The 24,729-nt window shown below is 48.1% G+C and overlaps 2 protein-coding genes across 4 annotated transcripts in view; one reads left to right on the top strand and one right to left on the bottom strand.

Moving 5' to 3' along the window:
• EEF1AKMT1 (EEF1A lysine methyltransferase 1) overlaps window positions 1-24,729 on the bottom strand; it is a 99,299-nt gene that overhangs the window by 47,066 nt on the left and 27,504 nt on the right. The gene's annotated exons all lie outside the window — the stretch shown is intronic.
• IL17D (interleukin 17D) lies at window positions 1,752-22,817 on the top strand. 3 transcript variants are annotated; one of them, XM_027590114.2, is made up of 3 exons: window positions 1,752-3,374; window positions 4,147-4,442; window positions 21,268-22,817. In XM_027590114.2, exons 1-3 carry the CDS (start codon window positions 3,360-3,362, stop codon window positions 21,584-21,586), a joined length of 630 nt encoding a protein of 209 aa, XP_027445915.1. In that variant the 5' UTR covers window positions 1,752-3,359; the 3' UTR covers window positions 21,587-22,817. The 3 variants fall into 3 exon arrangements, 2 of the variants coding, with proteins under 2 accessions (XP_027445915.1, XP_027445914.1); XM_027590113.2 differs by having other exon boundaries at window positions 1,752-3,781; XR_003519199.1 differs by lacking the exon at window positions 4,147-4,442 and having other exon boundaries at window positions 1,752-3,781; window positions 21,268-21,369.

Here is a 24,729-nt window from a genome sequence, read left to right as displayed (position 1 = left end):
CAAACATTAATCAAAAGGCATAAGGACTAAGGGAGTGGTCAAGTATGTCAAAGTGTGCAAAAAAAATCTAATAATTAGAATAACACAATTGACTTTGGCAATAATTTTATCATTTCAACCTTGTTAAAAGTTATTGCAATGAAGTGTTGGGGATAAATACCCAACTGAAGTAGGTTGAGCAGAAAATAGGAAATGAGGTTTTGGAGCCAGAGAATAGACACAGCTCAGAACATTTTGTTATAAAAGGAAGCAAATTAGGGGCACCTGGGTGGCTGTCAGTTAAGCAGCTGCCTTCGGCTCAGGTCATGATCCCAGGGTCTTGGGATCAAGCCCCGCATCAGGCTCCCCGTGCTGTGGGGAGCTTGCTTCTCCCTCTGCCTGCTGCTCCCTCCTGCTTGTGCTCACTCTCAAGCAAATAAATAAAATCTTAAAAAAAAACAAACAAATTAGATGGTTGATAGAGTGGGAACTGGGGTCAAGGGTTTATCAAATGTATCAGGAAAGAAAGCAGGATATGTGAAAGTGAATGCAAACAGGTTAGTATATTCGGTTGTAGAAAAAGTAGCTCTCATCTGTGTGTATGGAACATTTGGTGAGGAGGAGAAATGAATAGTAAAGATTTGAGAGAGAGGAAATGTAAATTAGTGATCTTGGTAAAAGGGAGTAGAACAGGGAAAATGTAATAGATGCATGTCGAATTAGCTAATCTGAGATTTGTGGTCAGAAATTTGAATTGAGTCTAGTCAACCAAGTTATATGATGTTAAAAGAAAATTATTGTGGACAAACATTAAGAGGAAAAAAGGAACAAGGGATTAAGGGTGTTTTCAAGGGTGTGGTAATAGTGCTGAACTATGAACTCTAAAGTAGACAAAGAAGGAAATAAGGACTCAAGAATGGGATGCTTAGTAGAAAAGTGGTTAGGATTAGAAGACCTCATGAGATTACAGAATTATAGAAGTGGATAAAAATAGAAAGTGATTGTATCAGGGAGTAGGTATTTGAAATATTTGCATGTGGTGCAGTTATTGGTAGTGATAATATCTGGAGTACAACCATATGATCTGATAGTTGAGATACAATGGGAGAAATGACAACTGGAGCAAAGGTAGTCATTTAGAATAATTTTGAATAAATTATCTGTTTGGACATTAGAGGTGCCAGGAATGATGAACAGGAGGGGTGGTAGATCCAGGTGCTAACCAAGAAGATGGTAGCAATAAAAAGAACTACTGGTGGAAAAATGTGAGTCCTTTAAAGGAGGGAAGGAAGCTTGGGTAGGTAGGTACATCAGGAACCTAAGAAGCTAACTATGGAAGTGGCCAACCTCACACTGGCTTTTGGAGTTATGGTGCCTAAAAGATTCTTCCCAACAGGTTGGTCTAAGTTGTGCCTGGTACTGGAGTCGTTGAGTGAACGAGGTATTGAGAGGGAGAAACTGAGGATGACTTGAGATCAAGCTTTCGTGACTACAAGGATGGTGACATCTTCAGTAAAGAGCACTAGAGAGGCATTTATTTCTAAGGGAACATGAGCTTCGTTACCTTTTTCTCACTTTTCTTAAATTTGGATTTAATTTTTAATTATTAACATGTTTATTTCATATGTGCATACATACATTCAGACTTGAGGGTAACAGGTGGAAAATTAGACAAAACATTTTGCATTTTTTTTAAGGTTTTTATTTATTGGTCAGAGAGCACAAAGCAGGGGAAGCGGCAGGTGGAGGGAGAAGCAGGCTCCCCACTGAGCAAGGAGCCTGATGTGGGACTGATTCCAGGACCCTGGGATCGTCACCTGAGGTGAAGGCAGACGCTTAACTGACTGAGCCACCCAGACACCCCTTTGCACCTGTTTCTAAGAAATTTTCTCAACTCTGTCTAGTCTAACAAAGATGAATTTTATGTTCTATCAAATAGGTGGTTTTCAGGTGAAACTGTTGGGAAGTAAATATTTTCTATTTCCAAGATAATCAAGAGAGAAGGAGAGAAACTGCCATGTTATCAGACAATAGCAGGTATTTTGTTGAAAAACATACAGAATTAACAGCCTGGCACAATTAAGTTGTGTCACCTTACATATGAAAGGATGTTGTAATGAGACATACTGAGTATTCCTAGGAAAACTATTGTGATGATAGTCTCATTCTCCTAGAGGACTCCCACACTTTTTATGAAATACAAAATAAGCAGTATTTAGAATACTGATCTTTATTCCCATTTTACCAGAAAGATAACAGAGAACATGAACAATTTACTAGTCAGAAAAAAAGTTTTATAACCTCAAAACAAATGTTTACTCACCAAGAGCTGTAAATTGCTTAAACTGCTTAAATTGGAGATTTCAGTGGGATTTTTAGCAGTAATTCTGAAACTCTTCAGTTACACAATGTTCAAGGCATGGAAAAGTGTTTTTCTACACAGCACAACTGAAATGTCATTTAATCAAGTAGACAAATACCTTGTAGACAACCAACGTAGTCAAATACCAAAGCTTCAAACCGTTCAGGGAGGCATAAACTACCTATTTTCTACACTTTCAGCTGGTATCAGTCTTTTGTTTTCATTTTCGAAGAACAACTGCTGTAAAATGGCTATATTCATTAGCCTGCCACCTAAAAAGCATTAATTTGTAGAACAAATGAGCAAGTTTTCGTGTGTTCTTGAAGTATAATAGAGTTCCTTCACTGAAATATATTTCTTTTTATTCACAGAATATTTTACAAGACTGCTTGCACTTACAGATATCATGTAGTAGGAATTCTCCAACATTGTAATAGACCAAGTGATGCCCACTCACAGACGTAGAAATACAAGTTGGGGGAGTTTAATACTTTGATTTTAGAGTTGCTAGAAGAGGCACAGAAGGTTCATTTCATGAGTGTTGAGGGGAAAGGAGAAACGGACTCCTCTCACCCTATTAAAAAGTTTTTAAATCTCTAATAAATTTATTTCTTTGAACTATGGAGTCTCAGAAGAGGAAGTCGTCCTAAAGAACTGAATCCTTCTAGGTTTTAGCTCATTCTTTTTCCAGATGGCCTGTTCTGTTCTTGGAGAGTTTTAATTACTAGAAGAATCTTTTTGCCCTGAACCAAAATCTGTCTCCCCTAACTTCCCAAAGTTGGCCCCACTTTGGAGCTCTGGAAATCTGCAGGCCAGTTCCTTCCAGGCTTTCTTCAGCCAGGCAGGCCAGCACCAGTGCAGGGCCCCGCCACCTCTGCTCGTCCTCCTCGTCCGCCGCGCAGCACGCAGTCGGGAGCTCGCTCCTCCCGGGCCTCGGAAGCCGCCACTTTCGCCGGGTGCGAATCAACGCGGCTAGCCAGCCCTCGGGTGGTGCGGCTCTCTCCTGACAATCGGGGGGATGCCGGAGTCACTGGTGAGTGCATTTCATCAGGGGGCAAGTGTGCTCCAGTCCCAGAGGCACAGGGTGCAGCCCCGGCTCGTTCCTGTAAACCCGGGCGACGACCTCGTGCCGCCGGCTGGTCCGTGCGCGCCCGGCGCCGCGGAGGACGAAACGCCCCGGGGAACTTACTCAAGCCAAGTCCGGTTCTAAGACGGTCGGCACCCAGAGTTGTCAGCGCCGGGACCCCGCGCCTGCCCCTCCTCGGCCGCGCAGCCCCCGCGGGAGGGAGGCGGGCAGATGACGAGGGTGTGGGGGCGTGAGTCTGAGGGCGGCGGGCTCCGGCGTCGCAGGCGCGGGCTCCGCAGGCTCCGTCGCTGACCGGCCGGGCGCGGCGCGCGGAGCGTCGAGGTCGCCGCCGCCGGGGGATGGCGCGTGCGGGGGTAAGCGGCGCGGACGGCCGTCACAGGCACTCGCAGCCCAGGGCGCAGCAGCCCGGCAGGCACACGCACACGCGCACCCCGCAGCCGCCTCCCGCGCGGCCCCCGGCTCGGGGTGGTGGCGGCGGCGGCGGCCCGGGGCGCGCGGGCCGGCGCAGGGCAGGGTCCCGGGGCCCCCGGGGGCGGCGGGCAGGCGGGGGCGGCGCTCGGGGGCCTGTCTGGTCAGCACCCATCCTCCGGGCCCGCCTCACGGTCCGCGGCGCGACGGGGGTGGGGCGCCCACCGGCTCCCAGACCGCGGCGGGCCGGGCGCGGGCGGGCGCGGGCTCCTGCGCCGCGCGCGGACGCTGAGCGCGGCCTGTCTGGCAGGTCTGGATGCTGGTGGTCGGCGTCCTGCTAGCGTTGGCGCCGGGCCGGACCGCAGGCGCCCTGAGAACGAGCAGACGTCCGGCGCGGCCGCGGGGCTGCGCCGACCGGCCGGAGGAGCTCCTAGAGCAGCTGTACGGGCGGCTGGCGGCGGGCGTGCTCGGCGCCTTCCACCACACGCTGCAGCTGGGGCCGCGCGAGCAGGCGCGTAACGCGAGCTGCCCGGCAGGGGGCAGGCCCGGCGACCGGCGCTTCCGGCCGCCCACCAACCTGCGCAGCGTGTCGCCGTGGGCCTACAGGTGAGCCGCGGGGCCGCGGTGGGGCGGGCAGGGCGGGGCGGGGCCGAGGCAGGTGGGATGCGACGGCTGGGGCCAGCGAAAGTGAGGTGGGTGGTGAGGAGGGCGGGGCCGGGCGTGGCAGGCAGCGAGTGAGCGGTGAGGGCAGGTGGGGTGGGGCAGGTGCGGAGGGGCGGGGCGGTCGGGAGAAGCTAGGTGGGTCGCGGGGAGGGACGGGGCAGGACCGATGGAGTGGGGAAGGGCAGGTAGGGAGGGGCGGAGCAGAGACTGGGTTGGGAGTAATTCATTCCCACAAAGGTCTCATCACCTCCCTCGAAGGAAACCTGCTGCCCGTTGTTTACCCTTTCACTATTTAATATGGAACAGATGTTTCTTGAGTACCTATTTGTCAGGTATATAGTTCAGTGGGTTCCACAAGGGACCAAGCCAAGTGATCCTTCATTAATTTTTATAGAATTGTGTACAGGAGACCTGTGAAGTTCTAGTGTGGCAGTCTACAGACATTTTTGGAGTGCCTGTGGTGGTGGTCCAGACACTGTTGAGCATTGAACCCTCAGAAGCCCATCCTCTGAGCTTATAGTCTAAGGGAGGAGTGGAGATAATTGGTAAAGTAACCATAATATAAGGCAGAACATGATCTGACAGGAAATCTTAAAAAGTGTGTGATAGTGTAAAGTGGGGAGGGGGATCAAAATGGCAGTTGAAATGTATTTTGGAGAATGGGCATAACTCTGAGATTGGCCTGGTAAAGAGGTCAGCTCAGAAGAAAGGAACAACGTACAAAGCAGGGAGGCTGGGGTGTTCTGGGGCTTTGGAGGGATGAGTGTGGTGGGAGTGTCCCCAGCACACATTTATGACTGTCTCCTTCCCTGCTGTTAACTGTGAGTCCCACCATCTTCAAGGGGCGCAGAGTTCACGGTACAAGGAGGGAGCCCTCACACTGCCACAGACGTGGAAAAGCCCTCGGTGAAAGAGCAAGGACAAGAGTGGTTCAGAGGGAAGGAGTGGCTTATTGCAAGGGGGAAGAGTGGCAAGCGCAGGTGTGTTTCTATGTGGCTGGGAGTGGCAAGAGAGGAGGCTGCAGAGGGGAGCAGAAACTAGATTTGCCCTTAAAAGCAATGCTACAAGTTTGAAATGTATCCTGTAGGATGTTTTTTTGATGAAGGAAGTCATGTGACCATTTGTGTTTTGGGAAGGCTTACCTGATGAGGGATGGATCCAAGGGGAGAGAGAGGGCGAATGCAGAGCCATACTCCCCGCAAAAGGTAGTTAGGGTCTGAACTTGGGCAGTGGGACAGTGGAAAAAGTGAGACTAGGGTCAGTTTGAAAGATATTACTTAAAGAAGTCAAAGTGACAGGACTTGGTGGTTGATGATTATATGCGGGAGTGAGGGAGAAGGAGAGGGTCCACACTGCTATTAAGATATGCAGAGAAAGGGGCGCCTGGGTGGCTTAGTCGGCTAAGCGGCTGCCTTTGGCTCAGATCGTGATCCCAGGGTCCTGGGACCGAGCCCTAAGTCGGGCTCCCTGCTCAGTGGGGAGCCTGCTTCTCCCTCTCCCTCTGCGTGCTCTCTCTGCCTATTTGTGCTCTCTCTCTCTCTGTCAAATAAATAAATAAAATCTTAAAAAAAAAAAGATATGCAGAGAAAATGTAATGATTTTGTCTAAAACTAATCCAGCCTTCTCCAAGCCTCCCCCTGCTGGTCAGGGGGCTTCCCTCCTCCTGGCTACTCTGCAGAGGACCAAGTTCACTTGTGGCTGAGCTCCCCCCACCAAGGAAGTCAGGCCCAGGACTCCCTCCTGCCTTCACTGTCTCTTCATTCATCTGATGCCCTCAGGACACACATGTTGAGCCATTCATTTTGGTGGCTTCATTCTCTTGCCTTGCCTCTTCCTTCCCATCATTCCCACAGACCAAAAGGGTGGGCTTTTATATTATCCTTCTTCCTCCAACCTCATATTACACCTTTGATATGCTAAATAGCATTAAAGAAACTCGGAAGATCTCTCAAAACAACAGCTTGGCTTCTCCAGACAGAAGCTACAAAGTCTGCATTTTTCTTTAACGAATTCTAAGCTCTCCTGGCAAATAGATGTCTCCCAGGCTAGGCTGTGGCCCAAAAGGCAGAAGAGTAACACACAGTGATTTTTCAAGAGCTCCTGTTGGGCATCTCCCACATTTCTGGCTTGGGTTGTTGATAGTATTTAAGCAAAATGGAGAAACTGAATGAGGAGAGTTTTTGGAGGGAAGTAAATTCAGTACTAGACCTGTTGAGTTTTATGTGCTGTGGAGAGGAGCACAGGTATAAATGTCCTGCTTGACTTGGCAGTGTGGTCTCAAGAGAGATTGGGGCTGAAGTACAGATCAGGAGTTGTCAACCCTAGAATTCTGCATAGTAAGGTAAATTGAGTTGCCCTTATTACCTTACCTGTGTCTCCTAGGAAAGATCCAAGAGCAGCGGGGAGGAGGGAATGGCTAAAGGAGGTCATGGAAAAGAACAACACACAGTATAGAGCGCCTTTGTGCTACATGGGCCTGGGAGTAGGAGCTACATCTGTATCAGGTGGCTGACGATGGTATCATCTGCATTACTTTTCTTATTATTTAGCAACACTGATGAAATTGCTCCCCCCGCAAGCAAATGGAGGCTTACACTCTCTGAACAAAGGACGGTCTTCTAGGGGTGGGCACTGGGCCAGGACTCCAGATTGCTGGGTGCTAAAGTGGGCCCTGCCTTCTCCCACCAGGAGATGGCCTCTTTGCTCTCCTGACCTCTGATCACTTCTCACCGCCTCCTGAGTCACTGGAAGACTGGAAAAAGCATTGCGCATAGGAACTCAAAACCTCTTTGCAAAGCAGTGTGTAGAAGGACGGGACTGGTTTCTTAGTGGTGTCACTGTGGGACCTGTGTAGCCTGGGGGGTAAGAGTGTGCTCACCTTGCAACCATAAGCGTGGAATTAGAAGTAGTACATAAGGCTAAAAACAGAGAGAACTCCTAAGGAAGATGGATGGGGAAACAGACTGCCAGTCAGAAATACTGAAAGGCACAGAAAGGACTTCTTAGGTGGATAAGACAGGATTTAAAATAGAAATTTGGATTATAAGGTGGCTTTTCATACTTTGAAGGGAGAGATGGCTCATTCAAAATGGTGTTGGGACAACTGAGTAACCAACTGGAAAAACATATGATTGTATCTTACTTCTATATACAAATAAATTCCAAATAACCGAAAGATTTAAATGTAAAAATAAAACTACAAACACATGAAAAACACCGTCAATTATATCTACAGTGTTGGAGTGGAGGGGCCTATTTAGTAGCTTATAGACCCCCAAAGCCATAAAAGACAAGACATAAATTCAGCTACACAATTATGTGCCATTTCTTCTTGGCAAAATAAACAATAAAATAAAATTAGAAAAATACAAGGGGAAACTGGGAGAAAATACTTGCAACCCATGTCACAAAGGGGTCATTTCCTAAAGAGCTCCTACAAACCAATAAGAAAAAGATGTAATAAAGGGAGGAACAAAGGTCATGGGTAGTTGCTGGGGAAGGAAGGTCAAATGAGTCAGTTATGTGAAATGCAAAGAGATGCCTAGCTTCAGGCATCCTAAAGTGAAATGCATGTTAAAACGGTGCTGGGAAACCTTTCTTTCTTTTGGGGGTACCCACCAGGCTCTGTTGGCAAAGAGGTGAGGAAAAAGGCATCCTCATACAGCAGAGGGTATGAATCCGGACAACCAGCTACTAGCTATCCACATTTTAAATGTACGTGCCCTTTGACCCAGCAATTCTAGGTACTGGTTTACTCCTCCAGCCACACTTGTCTGTGTACCACATGATGTATGTACAAGCGTTTCCACTGTGGCAATAGGGCATTGGAAACCATCCCAACACCCACCAATAGCCAACTAGTTCAATAAAATGCCATAAAACAGCCAGAAAGAGGAACGGGGCAGCTGTAAACCTGCCTAAGGAGACCAGTCCGTCACCAACATAGAGGGCAACAAGGCAAGGCGCAGTACAGTGTTATTTGTGTGTTAAAGAGAAGCTATTATATAACATACATGTTATTTTTAAATGTACACACACACACCACCCCACACACTTAGGGGCATCTTTGGAACGTGGTTATCACGGTGCCTGCCATCAGGAGGGGATCTGGAAGGCTGGGGACGGAGGAGGAAGGAGACTTACTTTTCACTCCTTCCTATCTTTTGAATTTTCTACCATGTGCATGTATTATTGATTTCAAAAACATCTTCATTTTTAAATTGAGAGCAGAAAGGGAAATTCACCAACCATGAGGAAAAAGCAGAGAGTGAAGAAACAAAACAGCAGGTAACTACAGCCTTTGATTTTCCCTGAGCTTTGGTCTGAAGAGAATTGTTTGTTCTTACAGGCCATAGAGCTGACAGCAGAGACACTGAACGTTTTAGGGCCCCTTGTGCCCCCAGAGCTAAGCTGCTACAGATGAGGAACTTGGCCTGGAGACATGAAGGGATTGGGGGAGGGGGGACAGGCATTAAATGGTAGAGCCAGGACCTCATCCCGGATCTGTGATTCTATCTAGCCCATGCTCCAGACCAATGTGCTAGTAGAAAAGCAGCATTCAACTTTGAGAATATAAAAATATTTTCTCATTTACTTTGTGGCATCATGTTTGTTTCTCTTAAGATTTAGAAACAAAAATGCCAAAAATAAAATCAATGTAATTGCTCATTAAGTTTTTTAAGCCGGATTGACATAGTAAGAAATATATTGTAAGAACTCTGAGGTTCATTAAGTTTTAAAGGTACACATCACTCATGTATGTTGAAACCCCAAAGATAAACACCTACCAATAGTCTAAGTAATTTTTAAATTGTTTATATTTTTCAATTTTGGGTCATGGTCTAAAGATAACTTTTCTCTAGGATATGACTAATGCACAACAATTTAATTTTGTTGAGAGGAAAGTGACTTTCCTTTGGTGACTTAAAAATAGAGGTGACCCCCAGCAGGGAGCCCCCTTGCCCCTCCCCCCCCACCACCGCAGCTGGACAGGGGAGCCTTGCAGTCAGTCCGAGGCTGTCTCAGCAGGGGTCACTGGAGGAGGGTCCAACAGCGCAGGCACCTGATCGGATAGGCTGATACTTTCCCATGCAGAACCCAAGTTGACACCACTCCCTATTACCAGAACTTTCAGCAGGTGACTTTTTTGGGGAAGAGGGGCACAGCAGCAGCAACAGCTTCCAGCTCATGTGTGGGTCAGGCAAGGTCACCACTGTCCCCGGGGCCAGACCAGCGATGCCCATTTATGGGGACGACCTTCATGTTCCAATAAATCTATCATGAGATATTTAGCGACACTGCACTTCAGGAAGGTTTTCGTCAGGAAAGGTTGAAATAAAAAGGATATTTGTGCTTCACTTCCTCTAACGTTTCAGTTCAGCCAACCCAAACATCCTGTTGCCCCCCCCGGGGACTGTCCATCACAGTCCCTTTTCCCACTGCAGAAACAGCTGCGTCCACTCCCCAGCTACTGCCCGAGCCAGACCCGCCGCTTTCCTCGAACCTTCAAAGGGCACCGTTCACATCAATTTTCCCTCATCATGTCATTTGTAAAATTGTGAAGGGAATATAACATTAACCAGAGAAAGTGAGGGAAGTTAGTATAATGATGAAGTTATCTCCACGGCACTTAGTCCCCTTTTAAAATATTATCTTTCTTTTAAATGCCCCCTTTCCCGGGATGCACTTGCATATTTGTGTCCCAGCACTAAGAAGGGCGGTCCCCACACTCTGAAGCCTTATGGGGATGCGCGGGCTCTAATCCTCCTCCCAGGGTGGGGGCTTCGACGGGGTCTCTGCGTCCACTGTGACCGACAGGGGGCAGCACCGCGCCAACCCACCTTCTCCCCTGCGGCCGCGGGCCTGGCTTCCTCCCTTCCTCCCGGGGAGGCCCGGCCAGCCGTGTGATCTTTGGAACTGAGGGGTGTCCTTTCCTGTTTATAATTCTCCTTAGCAAGCTCACTTTTCCCTGGGTCCCTGCTTCAAATCTACAGGTTATTCAAATGGCTTAAGAACAAACTAAGAAAGTCTGTCTGCCTTCAAGGAATATCTATATATGGTATAGCAGCCCAGGCGCTGTGTCCTTTCTGTGCTGTCTCACCGTGGTACTGCTCTGTTCAAGAAAGGAAGGGCTGGGGAAAGGGACAGGGGAGGCGGATAGAGCAGAAGCAGTGCCTGCCTGCCTGCTGGGCAAGTCTCCAGTTACAGCTTGCGGGGTGGGTGGGGGGCACTGCTCACCAAACTCGTTGTAGAAAATGAGACACTCATGGTCCAAACAGCTTGTTTAAGAAATGTTGGTACACCCCAGCCCCCACACTTTTTTTTTAAAGATTTTATTTATTTATTAGAGAGCACTAGGGGGTGGGTGCAGAGGGAGAGGGAGAAGCAGACTCCCTGCTGAGCAGAAAGCCTGACTGGGGGCATGGGGGGCCAGATCCCAGGACTCTGGGATCATGACCTGAGCCAAAGGCAGACACTTAACCACTTAACTGACTGAGCCACCCAGGTGCTCCAACCCCCAAAAACTTTTTATGGATAAGTGACCTTTAATTGGCCAAAGTACTGCGTGGATTTTTTTTCTCTAAGCTACTCAGTATAGCAGGCTCTACTGCACCTATCACTGTTTCACAGAGTAAAAATAAAAGCATTGTCACGGAGCATTGTCATGGGATTAAAGTCTCTTTCTGAAAATAGATACGTTCGTTTTGCTTTGATAGTTATTTTCTTCAACTGCCTGGGTTTTACTTTGGCATTCTTAGAGTAACCAGGGATGATGATAATATTTCATTCCATCGTCACCTCTTCCAAATTTCCTCACCTGAATAGAATGTTTATACTCTTAATACCAACAGAAGAATTGGGCCAAGTCCTGGAAGGAACACACATACCACGAAGTGAAATTCCTTATGGTGCCTGTCTTCCAGAAATGACACATGAAGATTTTGAAGGATGGTAATGAGTACATTGCTCACTAAATTAATGAGGTCAAAGAGAAAATAACCTACCAAGGACTCTTCCAGAATTAAATAGTCTAGGCTAACATTTTGATACAAATTATTCCTCATAACCAATATATGGCAACAGCTGGTTCATTTCAGATCAAGGTGGGCTCCACCCTTTCTACACACAGGCGCTTCACCCGCCTGCCCCAAGGACGGACACATCAAAGATGGCTTTGAACCCAAATTCTGCAGCTTCCCCTGGAAAGATAGTTAAGCCACCCCGTGGGCATGAGCTGTGTTTTTCCTTTGAAGAGATATTTCCCAGCTGCACTGAATGTGTGGCATTTGCCGTGACAAAGGAATAAAACCCTTTGAGAAATTCTGGCCCTCATTCTAATTTCTCTTTCTCTCTTTCCCTCTGGGAAAGCTTTTTTTTCCAAGTTATCTTCCAAATTCTTTTCCAAGCCATGAGTCTCTCTGTAGTCTTCCCTGATCTCCCAGATGAACAGATTTTACATGGTATCAGTGGATTTCCTGCTTGTAGCACTTACGAAGCATCTGGCTATTAAATATCCCCGAACTGTAGCACGGCTGTGTGGGCAGGGCCATGGATGGGATGAAGCCAGGTGAGCTGGAAGACTTTGGACAAGCCCCTCACCTTGTCGGTGCCTCGGTTTCCTTCTCAGTAAAGGGAGAGGACGGGACAGTCTGAGTCCTTCCAGGTTCCAGTAACCCAGAGCCAGCCCAGTTGGCAGGAGAGCCTGGTCAGTTCTGGAGCCTGCCTCACTGGCTCAGCTTCAGGGCTGACCTTGATGCCAAGTTCAGGATCACACCAAAGTGAACCACAGTCCCCACATGGGGGTAGGGCTGACCCCTAGCTCTCCTTGGCCGGTGAAGAGGGCCAGATGAAATCCGCTGGGGCTCTGACTCCAGGGCATCTGTGCCAGGTCAGACTTTGCTCTCCCAGGCTGATTTTTCCATGTCCTCTTTCAGGAGAAATGCACAACTGATGTTTTCTTGTAGGGGCCAGAAGAGCATTTTTCAGAGCTCCTTGGCAGCATGTATTGAAGATCTTGGCTCTCTCAGGCCTTAGGGAATGGAGAGAGGGTGGAGCCGATGGCCACAGCTTTGCAGCAGCGGGAGACTGTGGTCCTCATGACCCTGGCTACTCCCTGGCCTGCGAACAGAGCGCTCCCATAGCAGCTCTGGGCCTCGTCATGCACCATTCTTTCCCCCACAGTCTCATAACCATCCCCCTCCTAGCTGCGGGGCTGGTTCCAAAGGGAAGAAGAGGTTGGAAGGTTACATAAACCCCATCTCAGTGACTCATTATCTCTCTCAGATCTGGAGACCTAATGGCCTCTACCAGGGTCGCAGGTTAGAATTATCTGGGGAGCTTTAAAAAATCCCAGCACCCTGGCCCCATGCCAGAACCACGAATTCTGAATCTCTGGGGTGGGGGAATAGTGATCACTAGTTTTGAAAGCTCATTTGTGGACCTCCTGTGAAGCACAGCTGAGATCTGCACACCATCCTCTCTACCAAGCCAGTTGCTTGTTTGGTTAACAGTGACCTGCTGTATTAGTTAGATTTCTCAGCATAGGGAGTCCTACACTGGTAGGATCATGAAATTTGGGTGTATTTGGGAAAATGCAATCACCTAATTGTTTGCTATCAACTGCAGTCAATAGATATGTGGCTACCTACCTTTTGGAGATATTGCTGACTGTGCTGTGGAACGGGCTTCTGACCGTCAGTGGGTCCCCACTTCAAGTGAGCAAGACAAGTCACTTGCGCAACTTGTTGGCATGTGGAGCTCCTGAATCAGGGGGTCAAGTGGGAGAATCTGTGTTTTTAACTGACTCCCACATGGTTCTCACACAGGTGGTTTGAAAACCAGTCTGGAAATCTTGTTTACGCCTTCTTTTTATTGCCCACTTCCCGGGCAAAAAGACAGGGATTCTGCAGAGGAATCTTAGCTCTTGGGAAGGGAAATTAGTTCTCCTCAGCTTTCCCGGAGAGCTGCCAGATGTCTGCGTGTTACCATAGTTTCAGAAGGTCTTGGTCTCTGGTAAAGTGGGTCCTCTTCCTTCTCTTTCAAAATTGTCTTGAGTATTCTTGGACTTCTTCTCTTTCTACGAATTTTACGATCAGCTTGCCAAGTTCTACAAAAACTCTCTTGGGATTTTGCTTAGAACTGCACCTTATAGATTAATTTAGGGAATCTCAGAAACTCAGGGGATTACAGCTGTCCTTTCTAAGCAGAAATCATTGATAAAAAATATCACATTAATAGTCCTGCCATCAAGAAGCTGGAGGAAGTAGCCTGGTCATCAGATCCATCCCCTTGGCCGCAAAGAACCAGGCAGAGGCAATGATGTTGGTAACTAAACAGGACTGAAATTTTAGGTTCAAGACTCTTTATTGACTCCATCCTGCCCCACTTTTTTTTTCCATCCTTCCCTTTTTTAAAAAGTAATTGACAATGCATTGAACTCATTGACCTTAAGATTGGGCAGACTGTGACGACTTAGGCAATTTTGTTTCCATTTAAACCATTTCAGTCCCAAGAAGGCATTTTCCCCAGCTTTGTTCCATTGGTTTGGGGTCTTGGAATGGCTGTGAAATAATCATACTTAGCCTCTGTTGTCTTGAGATCAAAATAATTTTATGTTTTGCAAAGCGGGAAGGTGAGCCATGCCGATGATTTTGTGCCAGTAAATGCCACAGCTATACTTGGGCATCAGATCGAGAGCACATGGGGTGGCTGTGGTTCTGTCTCTTGGAATGTACTCATTGTTCTCCAGGTGGCAGTCCTTGGGGAACCGCTTCGAATTGTTTCCTACCAAGTTCAGGGTCCCGGGGCAGTGCTCTTTTCTGTCTCCGCTGTCACTCACATTCCTCTCCAAGCTCAGTTTCCATCACCTCTAATCATCCCTGGAGGACTTGTCCTTTGTTCTTGGATTAAGCTGGGCCAGCTGTCACTCACTCAAGCCAAGCTTCACACGTGGCCCCAGGGACACTTTTGGATCCCATCAGAGGGGAAAACTTGATTTGTTTCAAGTATGTTCCGGTGCCAAGCTTCCACAGAGCAGCATGCAGAAAATGTAAAGACAAAAGAATTATTGCTCACAAGGAGGCAAGACAGCCGTGCAGGATTCTTACTCGATTGCATTTCCATGTTTGGTAAGAGAAAAGGATCTGTGTTGCAGTTTCTTGATGTCTTGTTTTCATGGTAGCTTTCTTTTTTTTTAATTTTTTTTTAATTTTATTTATTTATTTCAGAGAGAGAGAGAATGAGAGATAGAAAGCACGAGAGGGAAGAGGGTCAGAGGGAGAAGCAGACTCCCCGCCAAGCAGGGAGCCCGATGTGGGACTCGATCCCGGGACTCCAGGATCATGACCTGAGCCGAAGGCAGTCGCTTAACCAACTGAGCCACCCAGGCGCCCTCGTGGTAGCTTTCTTTAACCAGAAAGCACTCCAGGCTGATAATTTCCTCAGACTCTTAAGGCAGGAGGTTGGGGTGACATGCTTTAGCTTTGTGTCTGTCCCTTGGCTGTCCCAAGGCTTCCAGACCTTTCCTCCTGATCTCTTCCCCAACTCCCCCCAACTAGTGTCCTTCAGAATGTGTCCATCTTGTGCTCTCTGTCTTCCATGGTACCTGCTGGCATCGATACCCACCATACTGGGTGTCAGGGGTGTGATACGCATTGTATCTGTCCCCCTCCCTTTGGTAGCCCCTTTCTATTTTAAGAGAAACCTCCTGGTCTTAAAACCACAATTTGGAAAACCACCAATGCATATGCCTTCTTATTATGTTCCATGTACCAGGCAGAGGTGGGGGTAGGCAGATGTCTCTTTGTCATAATGCCTTAGCCCAGAGGTGTCACTGTGACAGTGGAAATTTCAGTCCTCGGGGGCTGACTGGTGGGGGTGGAGCAGATATTTTTAGTCAGATGATGAGCCTTCTGACCATCACAGCATCCAAGTGACTGTCCGTTCTGCCTATCATTAACACGTGGAATGGAGATTGTTACACGGATTGCTACCTACGTGCTGTGGTGCATAGAGAAGATAAATCCCAGCTACTTGGAATTGAAAGGGATCTTTGATGCCCCCAGGTCACACTAGCATTACAGAGGAGGAAACTGAGTTTGAACGGGGGCTGTGACTGACCTTCCTCCCCAACCCCAATTTTGTCCTGTAATTGGGTCTATGCCAGTATCAGAATGGTCTTTCTAAAGGTCTGCTGATCATATGTCTACATGCTTACAGTCCTCTCCGTGGCTTCCTGTGATCTGGAAGGTAAAATCCAGGCTTTTTGCTCTGGTCTTCAAGGCTCCTGTCCACCTCTCACATGTCTTACTAAATCTCCGCCCCCGGCACATAAGGCGTGCACACACAGCGTTGCAGCTGCAGTGACCTGCGGGCAGTCTCCACCTCCCGTGGTCTCCTGCTCCCCACTCCTGCCTGGGTGTAGGTTGCTCAGCACTTCGCTCCCTCCGGCTCAGCCCTGCTTTTCTAAATGGGCCTCAGACTTCCCTGGGGCCGTTAGCCTCCAGCCACCCACCTGTCTGCGGTCGTCTGTGCACTTTGCGTTGCTTTGTCCTGGTGGGCTGGCGTGAGCACTGCCAATTCTGCTGAATTAATGATCACTACTAACCTTTCAGTTGGCAAATTCCTAGGGCACTTTGTGACTTCACAGGCATTTAGCGCTGTTTGTGTATGTGTGTGTCTGTGTACACTCACGTATTTGGTGTGTATCGCTAAAAGATAAGGACTCTGTTAAATAAAACCACACAATACCATTAACATACCTGGAAGTTAATACTTCCCTAATATCTTCAAATATTCAGTCAGGTTCAGATTTCCCTGATTATCTCATAAGTGGTTTTTAGAACTTTAAAATTTTTTTCTCTATTTTTTCTGTTTTATTATTTAGGTCTACATTTTGAAATAGTTTCAAACTAACAAAAACTTTTGTGAAATTAGTACAAAGAATTCCTGTGTACCCTTTACCCAGATTCCCCAAATGGCAGCATCATAACTCAGCAGAATTATCAAGATCAGGAAATGCTTGTTGATAATCCTAGAATCTGGAGCCCTTCCTCAGAGCAGTCCCACTAACACCCCTTGTCTGCCCCAGGACCTCACCCCGGCTCACACGCGGCCTCTGGGGGTCAGGCCTGTTAGTGGCCTTCAGTCTGCAACAGTTCCTTGGTTCTTTGTCTTTTGTGACTGTGACACTTTTGAAGAGTACTGGTCAGTTGTTTTTTGGAAAGTTTCTCAGTTTGGGCTTGATATGTTTTTTTAAGCAACCATAAGTTTTTCATCCAAATGGAGACACTTGCAAGTAAAAAGTTGCTCAATTCACAACTGCACAGAGATAGCGGCTGTAAAGCAGGTCAGCAATGCCCCATGTCCCCGATACTTATGTCACTCTACTCAATGTTCTTTTGGGTTCTCTCCCTTCCTTTCTCCCTTGGAATAAACATGTGCTGAACTTCCAGCATTCTGTATGCTGTTGGTCATATCCTCATAGTGCCATTTAACATGTTTCTCCATCCCTGTATTTCCAGTAAACTGGCCCCATCAATTCCAGTTTTTGGCCAGACCCTCTTAAGCGTCTGCCTTCCTTCACTTGGGGAATGCCACTCCTGATTCTGTCAATCTCCACAGTGAGACACAGTCTCCCTTAAAAGTTGGTTTTCCAAGGAGGCTGGGTGGCTTAGTTGGTTAAGCGTCCGACTTTTGATTTCAGCTCAGGTCATGATCTCGGGGTTGTGGGATGGAGCCCCACATCGGACTCCACACTCAGTGGGGAGTCGGCTTGAGATTCTCTCCCTCCGCCTCTGTCCCTCCCCTTGCTTTTCCCTGTCTTTCATTTTGTGTCTCCATATACCTCCCTGAATGATCTTATTTAACCACCATCTATATGCTAATAATTTAAAAATGTCCACCTTCAGCCAGTACCTCTCTCAGGCTCCAGACCATCTTCTACTGTGTAGTAAGGAAGATCTGTCTAAAATTCCATGCGATTGGGTCACTTCCCTTTTTAACATCCTCCCCGTTGCCTTCAGGATCAAATCCAAATTCCTCACTATGAATTTGAGGACCCTTAGGACCCAGCCTCCACAGATTAGCCCAGCATCATCTCGTAGTTCCCGTCCTGTGCCACAGTTCCTAATGCTGACATGGTCCCTGGGCTCTAGGCTCTGCCCTCTGTGCTAACTCCCCTTTCTCCCTTCCTCATCTGGATGAATCCACCCGGGGAACCCCCTTTGCCAGGAAGCCTTTCCAGTGGCCATGGCTGGATGAACTCACTAAGTGTTTATCCCCACAGATGATGAGTCCTTGGATAGTAGATTTGTGTTTCATTTCTATCCTCATTGCCTGAAACGTCACTGGCACTCAGATGTTACTGAATAAATAGTGAAGGTGACTGGAGATAGTACAAATTCCTTTTCCTTCAAACTTTAAGTTAGGGCCTTATATGGATGTAAGGGTATGAAGGACAGGGAGCTGTGCAGTCCAGACTCACCATCACCAGCTCACCATCTGCCAAACTCTTACTCTCATGTTAAGGCACAAGGATGAGTAAGAATACGGCCCTGAATCTTCCCTCCCAGCAGAAAACACAGAAAAAGTGTAGCCCTATCTCACGGGCATCAAGTGCTGTGAGGATATGGGGGGTAAAGGCGATGAACTTGACTAAGGGAATTTGAGAACTCCTAGTGATTTGAATTGGACCTTAAAATACGGCAAGATTTGATACTGGCTTTGGGGAGGGGGCATCTTGAGCAAAAGCTTAGCTGCAGCACCTGCAAGAAGCATTCCACTTTGGGATGACTGTAGGCTAGGGTGTGCGAAGGAGGAGACCATGAGGGAATGCTGGAAAGGTATGCAGTAGGGACCAAGCTGTAGAGGCCTTTGAAGGCAAAGGAGTTTGGATTTGTCCTGACTTGTCTCCCCACAGCTATGCCTCCGCATACCTCAGATCGGGGGTAAGAACAAGGCTTTACAGAGGAGGTTGAAAAAGTTGGAACGGTAAGGGTGGACAGCTTTATCAGTCCTTGCAAGGATAGAGCTCATTATGTTCCAAAAGCTCCTGATGGCAGAACTGAAGAAAAAGTAGTGATGAAAGCTTAAAAAATATTTTTCAACTACTATTTTTGTATTCATGTTGGAGGGAAGGATGAATAGACAAAATCAGTATAAATTTGAATGTTTGGGCTTCAGAGATGACTTACATTGTGTAGACAGTCCCCACCCCACCCTGTTCCTGTTTGCACATAACAGATTTATTAGGCTTCACCCTTGACTCTGCCCTTGTCATACAGCAGTGAGAAGGAAGGTGAAGGTGTCTGCGCCTGAGCGCTCAACCGCCGTAGGGACGCCTGGGCCTGGGGCCTCCTTGCTACCTCCCCCATTGCTACTCCCGTTCTTCTGGTCACCCCGACAGGAAGCTGTGGAGTCACGGCTGACTTTTCTCTGACCTCATCCCCCACATTCAAACAGTGGCCAAGTACTTGCAAATGTCCCTCTTGGCTTTAGAATCCTCAAGTGGCAGGTTGGGCTGGTCCTCCAATTTGCTGGCTCCTGGACTCACTGGCTTCCTTTCCGTGCACATGCAGCAGGTGTTACCCAGCTCCCTTGCTGCTGTGCCTGGGTGGGCACCCCAGCTCTGCACTCTGGGAGGCATGGCTCCGAGTTCTTTCGTACTGGGTAAATGGCATGTAGTTGGCAGTGAGTCAGTTTGTTGCTGCATGAAGACAAACTCTTCCCCACCCAGTCATGCTTCAATCTACTAATGTCTAAAGATGTTGGATCCAAACAGAAAAAGAAACCCATGTACTTTCCTTACACATCTGGAACCACCCACCCTCATCCTGTCTTTGAGAGTTAACATTTCCTCTTGACAGGAGCTCCTCAATGGAGAAGCCTCTTGGCCAATCAGTGTAACAACCCTGTCCCTCCCATGTTTCAAGTCCATTCAGGTTTCTGCCTCCCTACCCCTGATACGCCCACAGTTGGCCCCAGTCAGCACCACCCGTCTGTCCGCCTTTTAGCTCCTTTCTGCAAGAAATCCTCAGCTCTGTTGTTGGACACCCCATTGCTCACTCACCTACCCCCCTACCTTTCCGAAGTCCCCTACTCCCCATTCTTTAACTGGATGGTCTGAACATACTTCTTAACTGGAAATTTCTTAACTTCGTGGATGAATTTTAGTCATTAGCAGTGAGGACGTATGAGAGAACTAGTCGACAGGGGTTTCCTCCTGAAGGACATAAAATTTGTGCAAGCCATATAGGGTGAAGGCCAGCCCAAGGCCACTGTCCCTCCCTATGGAGCCACAGTCTCCTGGCCAGAAACCTGGATGCGAAACCATACACACCTCAAGTTCTTGGCTGTAAAAACCTCTAGGCACACCTCATTTTAAAAAATTTATATCATAGGCTCCCAATGGCACAGCACTTTTGGGAGCCCTCCTGGGCTTGCCACATTTTGGGTCTACAAATGTGTGTGTTGCTTGAGAGGTTAGAAGTCCTGACTTCTGACTCTGAGAATTTAGGGTCCCTAAGATTCAGCTCCAGAAGAAAGAGAAACATTTGTAAGAGGATTCCATGTGTTTTTTAAGTGGGGAGATTCATGGAAATGAGAATTTGGGGTCATGGCAGTCCCATGAGAAATGGGGACAGTGCCTCCCTGTGCAAGGGGACATCACAGAGGAGCCCTCAGTCTCCATTAATGACCAGACACAGCTTTGACCTCTTGGCTCGTTGCAGGAAATGGTGGCAGAGGGCAGAGTCCTGCCTGAAGGTGCTTTATTTTCTCTCCCAGGGAGCCATCCGGCCCAGCCAAGCCCTAGACTCCTCTGGCACTGTGGTAGCAGGCTGTTTTGTAGGTGTTGATACTGGTTCTTGGCATCTGACCAGAAAATAGAGAGCTTTGGAGGATGGATGGAAATGATCACATTTAAACTAGCATTCACTTCTCAAATGTCCCAGACTGGCCAGCCTGCCCTCCCCAGCATGGGTTTGGCCCCTTCACGGAGGAGGGCACACAGGGCCCACCTTGTGACCTTCTGGACAGGTGTCTTGCGCTGCCTTTGCTGATAGCTATGTCAGAGGCCAGGTGGCACCTGGGCCAGCTAGCTTCTTGCAGAGGTGGCCCCTTCCTGGGGGGGACTGGTGTGGGCAGCACCCTGGTGAATGTGCCCCCATCTGGGGCTGCAGAGCCCAGTGTCTGGAGGGGAGGCAGACCTGGGGCCTTAGGGACCACGGCTCTGGGGCTCAGGGCTGGAGTTGTGGCCAAAGCAGGGAGGGCGTCTTACATTCTGGTGGCTGCGGCGGCCGCCTGTCAGCGCTCACGCGGCTCGCGAACCCCCCGCTCCACCTCTCCCACGCCCCCTACCGCCTCCTCTGGGCTGTAGCTGCAGGGTCTGAACCTCCTTCATTGTACATGTCTTCATTTTGCCAATGAATTTCAGTCATTAACATGAATGGATACATTTTACTTTTCTATGTATATTGGCACAGACTCTGAAAGCATTTTTAGGGAATGGCCTGACAATAGCTATAAACTGTCTCCACCATTTAATATACAGAAAGTCACATGGTGCATCTGTTTCAGATTGGGATCTTGCATGGACGCTAACTGCGGGATGAATTGTCCGGCCCCACCTTTCTTCCTGCTCCGTTAAACAGTGATCTCAATACTACCTGATCCCAGAAGCAAAAATCTTCTGTTGGCTGCCCTCTCTTAGCGCGCGATGTGTGCCTGTTGCTCCAAAGCGTGAACTAAAGCCGTGCTCTCTTCCCTGCAGAATTTCCTACGACCCCGCCAGGTACCCGAAGTACCTGCCCGAGGCCTATTGCCTGTGTAGGGGCTGCCTGACCGGGCTGTTCGGGGAGGAGGACCTGCGCTTCCGGAGCGCCCCGGTGTACATGCCCACCGTCATCCTGCGGCGGACCTCGGCCTGCGCGGGCGGCCGCTCGGTGTACGCGGAGGAGTACGTCACCGTGCCGGTGGGCTGCACCTGCGTCCCCGAGCAGGAGAAGGAAGCAGACAGCATCAACTCCAGCATGGACAAGCAGGGCACCAAGCTCCTGCTCAGCCCCAGTGACAAGCCGGGCCGGCCCTGAGGCCCTGCCGCTGTCCGAGGCCCCTCTCCCTGGAGCGCGCGGGCTGGTTCCACCTCCCAGGAGCGAAAACGAAGACGGAAAAAGGAGTAAAGGACACAACTGAACCGGAGAGGTTTCTGACCCGCCTGCTTGGCAGCTTACTGTCACACAGCATCATCCCCTGGTTTTCTTTGAGGCAGAGAAGCACAGGGTCGGTGAAGGCTGCCGGGAAGTTACCCGGTACATGGCAGCAGGCAGGGAACGGAGGGCCAGGGCCTGCCGAAGGTGGCTGGAGCCTGGCAAGCGCATAAGTGTCTTCGTGGCCCTCTCTCCGTGGCCCTCCAGGCTCAGACCCTTCCCCCAGCTACAGTGCAGCGTCCTTAGGACCTCTGGGAAGCGGTGCGAGCCTTCACAAGATAGATGGTAGATGGGTGCTTCTAAAAGAGGGCTTTTTTTTTTTAAGTAGAATATATACCTACTTTTTTGTTCAGTGTTTTCAGTGAGGCAGAAACTATTTTTATATTAGGAATTTTGAGTATATTAAAAATTTTTTACTTGACATGTAAGTATTTTATAACCATTCTGTTTTCACTTCCTCTGGTAAGATTTTTTAGATGCACAACTGGAATCCTCAGGTAAACTTTTTAGCTGGCACTGGGGCCCGAGTCCCTGAATTCAGCCTGTCCCCAGTTGCTGACCATAACAAAACGGACAGGGTTGAATGTGACCTCCAGTGAAGATTTTCACAGGCTGCTCCATGAATAAAAGAGAAGCACAGGAGGCTCAGCTCACCCAGGGCCGCCAAGGATTCCAGAAACCTCAAACGTGGTTTGTTCGTGACTGTGTAAATGGCCACAGACGTATACAATTAAATACTTTTTCACTTTTGAAAGTAAGTGGGGCCAAATAAAAGGTGGTGGGACAGGGCGAGAGGTGGAATGTGCTATCTTTGTCAATTCTCAGAAGAGTCCAAGTCTTAGCTTAGTTTTAAGGGCTTCAGGAACTAGCCAAATAGGAGAAGCAGCCAGCTTACGATTTCTAGAAATCAGTATTGGGGGCCTCTTTTTCTACATCCTTCAGTGTGAGCTAAAACCATACTCTCTTCTGTAGCCTGGAAGTTTGTCCTTGAACACAATTATTTGTAAAAGTGACAAGTTCTTTTTAAATGATTAAAGCAATTGTAGGTGAAGGGCATGTTGGCTGTGTGCATTTCTCTCTCTGGGCTCCACTCATTTTTAGAGGAAACTATTTTAGTCTTCACTTTAATTTTATGGTTGAAGTTTTAAATTAAGATCTGATTTGGTCTTTGAAAGATCAACTACTCCTACAAAGTCAGTCTCTCTTCTGTGACACCCCAACCAAGCCAAGAAGTGTCCCTTATTTATATGTATTTTTTAAAGATTTTTTTTTTTTTAATTTGTCAGAGAGAGCACAAGCAGGGGGAGTGGGAGAGGGAGAAGCAGGCTCCCTGCAGAGCAAGGAGCCCGACTCAAGACTCGATCCCAGGACCCTGGGATCATGACCCCAGCAGAAGGCAGACGCTTAACTGACTGAGCAACCCAGGCGTCCCTATTTATATGTATTTCACTCTCAAACTTCAGCTGTCAGTAACAGAGCTTTAGCTCCTTAGTTACCAAGTATTAGCCTTAGTTTGATCTACATGGAAGGTTCACTGAGAGAACTTTCAACTTGTATTAACAGAGGTTGTATGTGAAAAATACATTGCTGAGCAAAATCCAGATTTTCCAAAAATTCAGAAATTCAAAATTGAAAGTGCTAGCTGTGGATAGTTTTGTACAATCTGGGGAATTTTACTTCTGCATTCCATCTCTGGGGGAGTGATGTGTGTGGAAAAAAAGGTATCCCCAGTGGTAGTATATCTGGAATACATTCTTGTCCGGAGCAATCTTTCACTGCCAGCTCAAAAATAATATCAAACCCATAAATTAAAAAGAAAAAATGCTTTTAAACCAGTGGCTTGGGTCATCGTTACATTCATTGCCACTGTTGGGTAACATTTTCCAGCTACTCAAATATTAATAGTGCAAACATCAGAGGAGACTAGACTTAAGGAGAGTAGACATTTGGGGAAATTATCACTGTTTTATTTTTATTATTAGTTTAACTAATTAGCTTGTGAAAATGTAGCAAATTCCCTGTGGAAGAAATTTAGCTTTCCATTCTATAGAACCGGAAAGGCAACCTTTCTTTGTGTTTTCTCTCTGAATGGAATATTCATCCACTTAATATTTATTGAGCACTTGCCCTGTTCCAGGCACGGAGCCCCTGAGAGCCATCTGTGAAGCAGGCACAGTCTCCGTCCTCGGCCAAAAGCAGACCCTGCACGGGCTGTCAGAGCACAGTTAGGCACTGGCGGGCCCCTCCTCACAGGAAGTGCGGCCCCATGAATCTGAGCCACATTTTCCTCCTTTATAAATGGATGGTGCCGCCTCCCTCAGTCCTTGTGAGGACCGCACACCATCTGTAAAGCACAGCGCCTGGCACATAGGAGGTATGAGAACATACTGGCCGCAGGGACTTATAAGCTACATTGAAAATATCAAGCTATTCTTTCTTCATGTTATGTTTATTGCTTTAGCAAGGATAGATCATTACAATGACTTTTTGTATAAAAGGTTAAAAAAATCTATCCCTAGGCAGCAGCAACCAGATAGAATATGTTGGAGTGAATGTTAACTAATGGGAATTAAAATTAAAACTTGAAAAAAGTATGTTGGAGGGAGAGGGTGGTGATACGGTCTGGGGAGATCCTGGTATTGGGCAGAATTTTGTTCCCTTGTTATACCAACAGGGTGTTGAGGAGCAGAGAGAGGTTGTTACTGTGTTTTATCAAAGCTCTGGGGAAGCTGCCGGCCACAGCAGTCCTGCCAGCCGGAGTTGAGGAGCGGCCCCTCCCGCGCGGGCCTAGGCACCCGGCTCACCGGTGCCCATGGTGAACGCAGCGGCGTCGCATGGGCCTGGCCTCTTCAGTTCCCAGGCTTCACGGAGCAGCCCGCTTTGCTAGTGGGAATTTCATGGCTTCTTCCCTCCTCTCCAAGAAGGGCCACGGGGCTGACGTTTCCTTCAAGTAATTCTATCTGGAGGGCTTTCAGGCAGCCCTTGGACTGGACGTACATTGCTGGTTACTGAAGACTTTTTCCAGC

This window comes from Zalophus californianus, chromosome 3 (assembly GCF_009762305.2).
Source record: "Zalophus californianus isolate mZalCal1 chromosome 3, mZalCal1.pri.v2, whole genome shotgun sequence".
Taxonomy (NCBI): domain Eukaryota; kingdom Metazoa; phylum Chordata; class Mammalia; order Carnivora; family Otariidae; genus Zalophus; species Zalophus californianus.
This window is presented reverse-complemented; position numbering and strand designations above follow the sequence as displayed.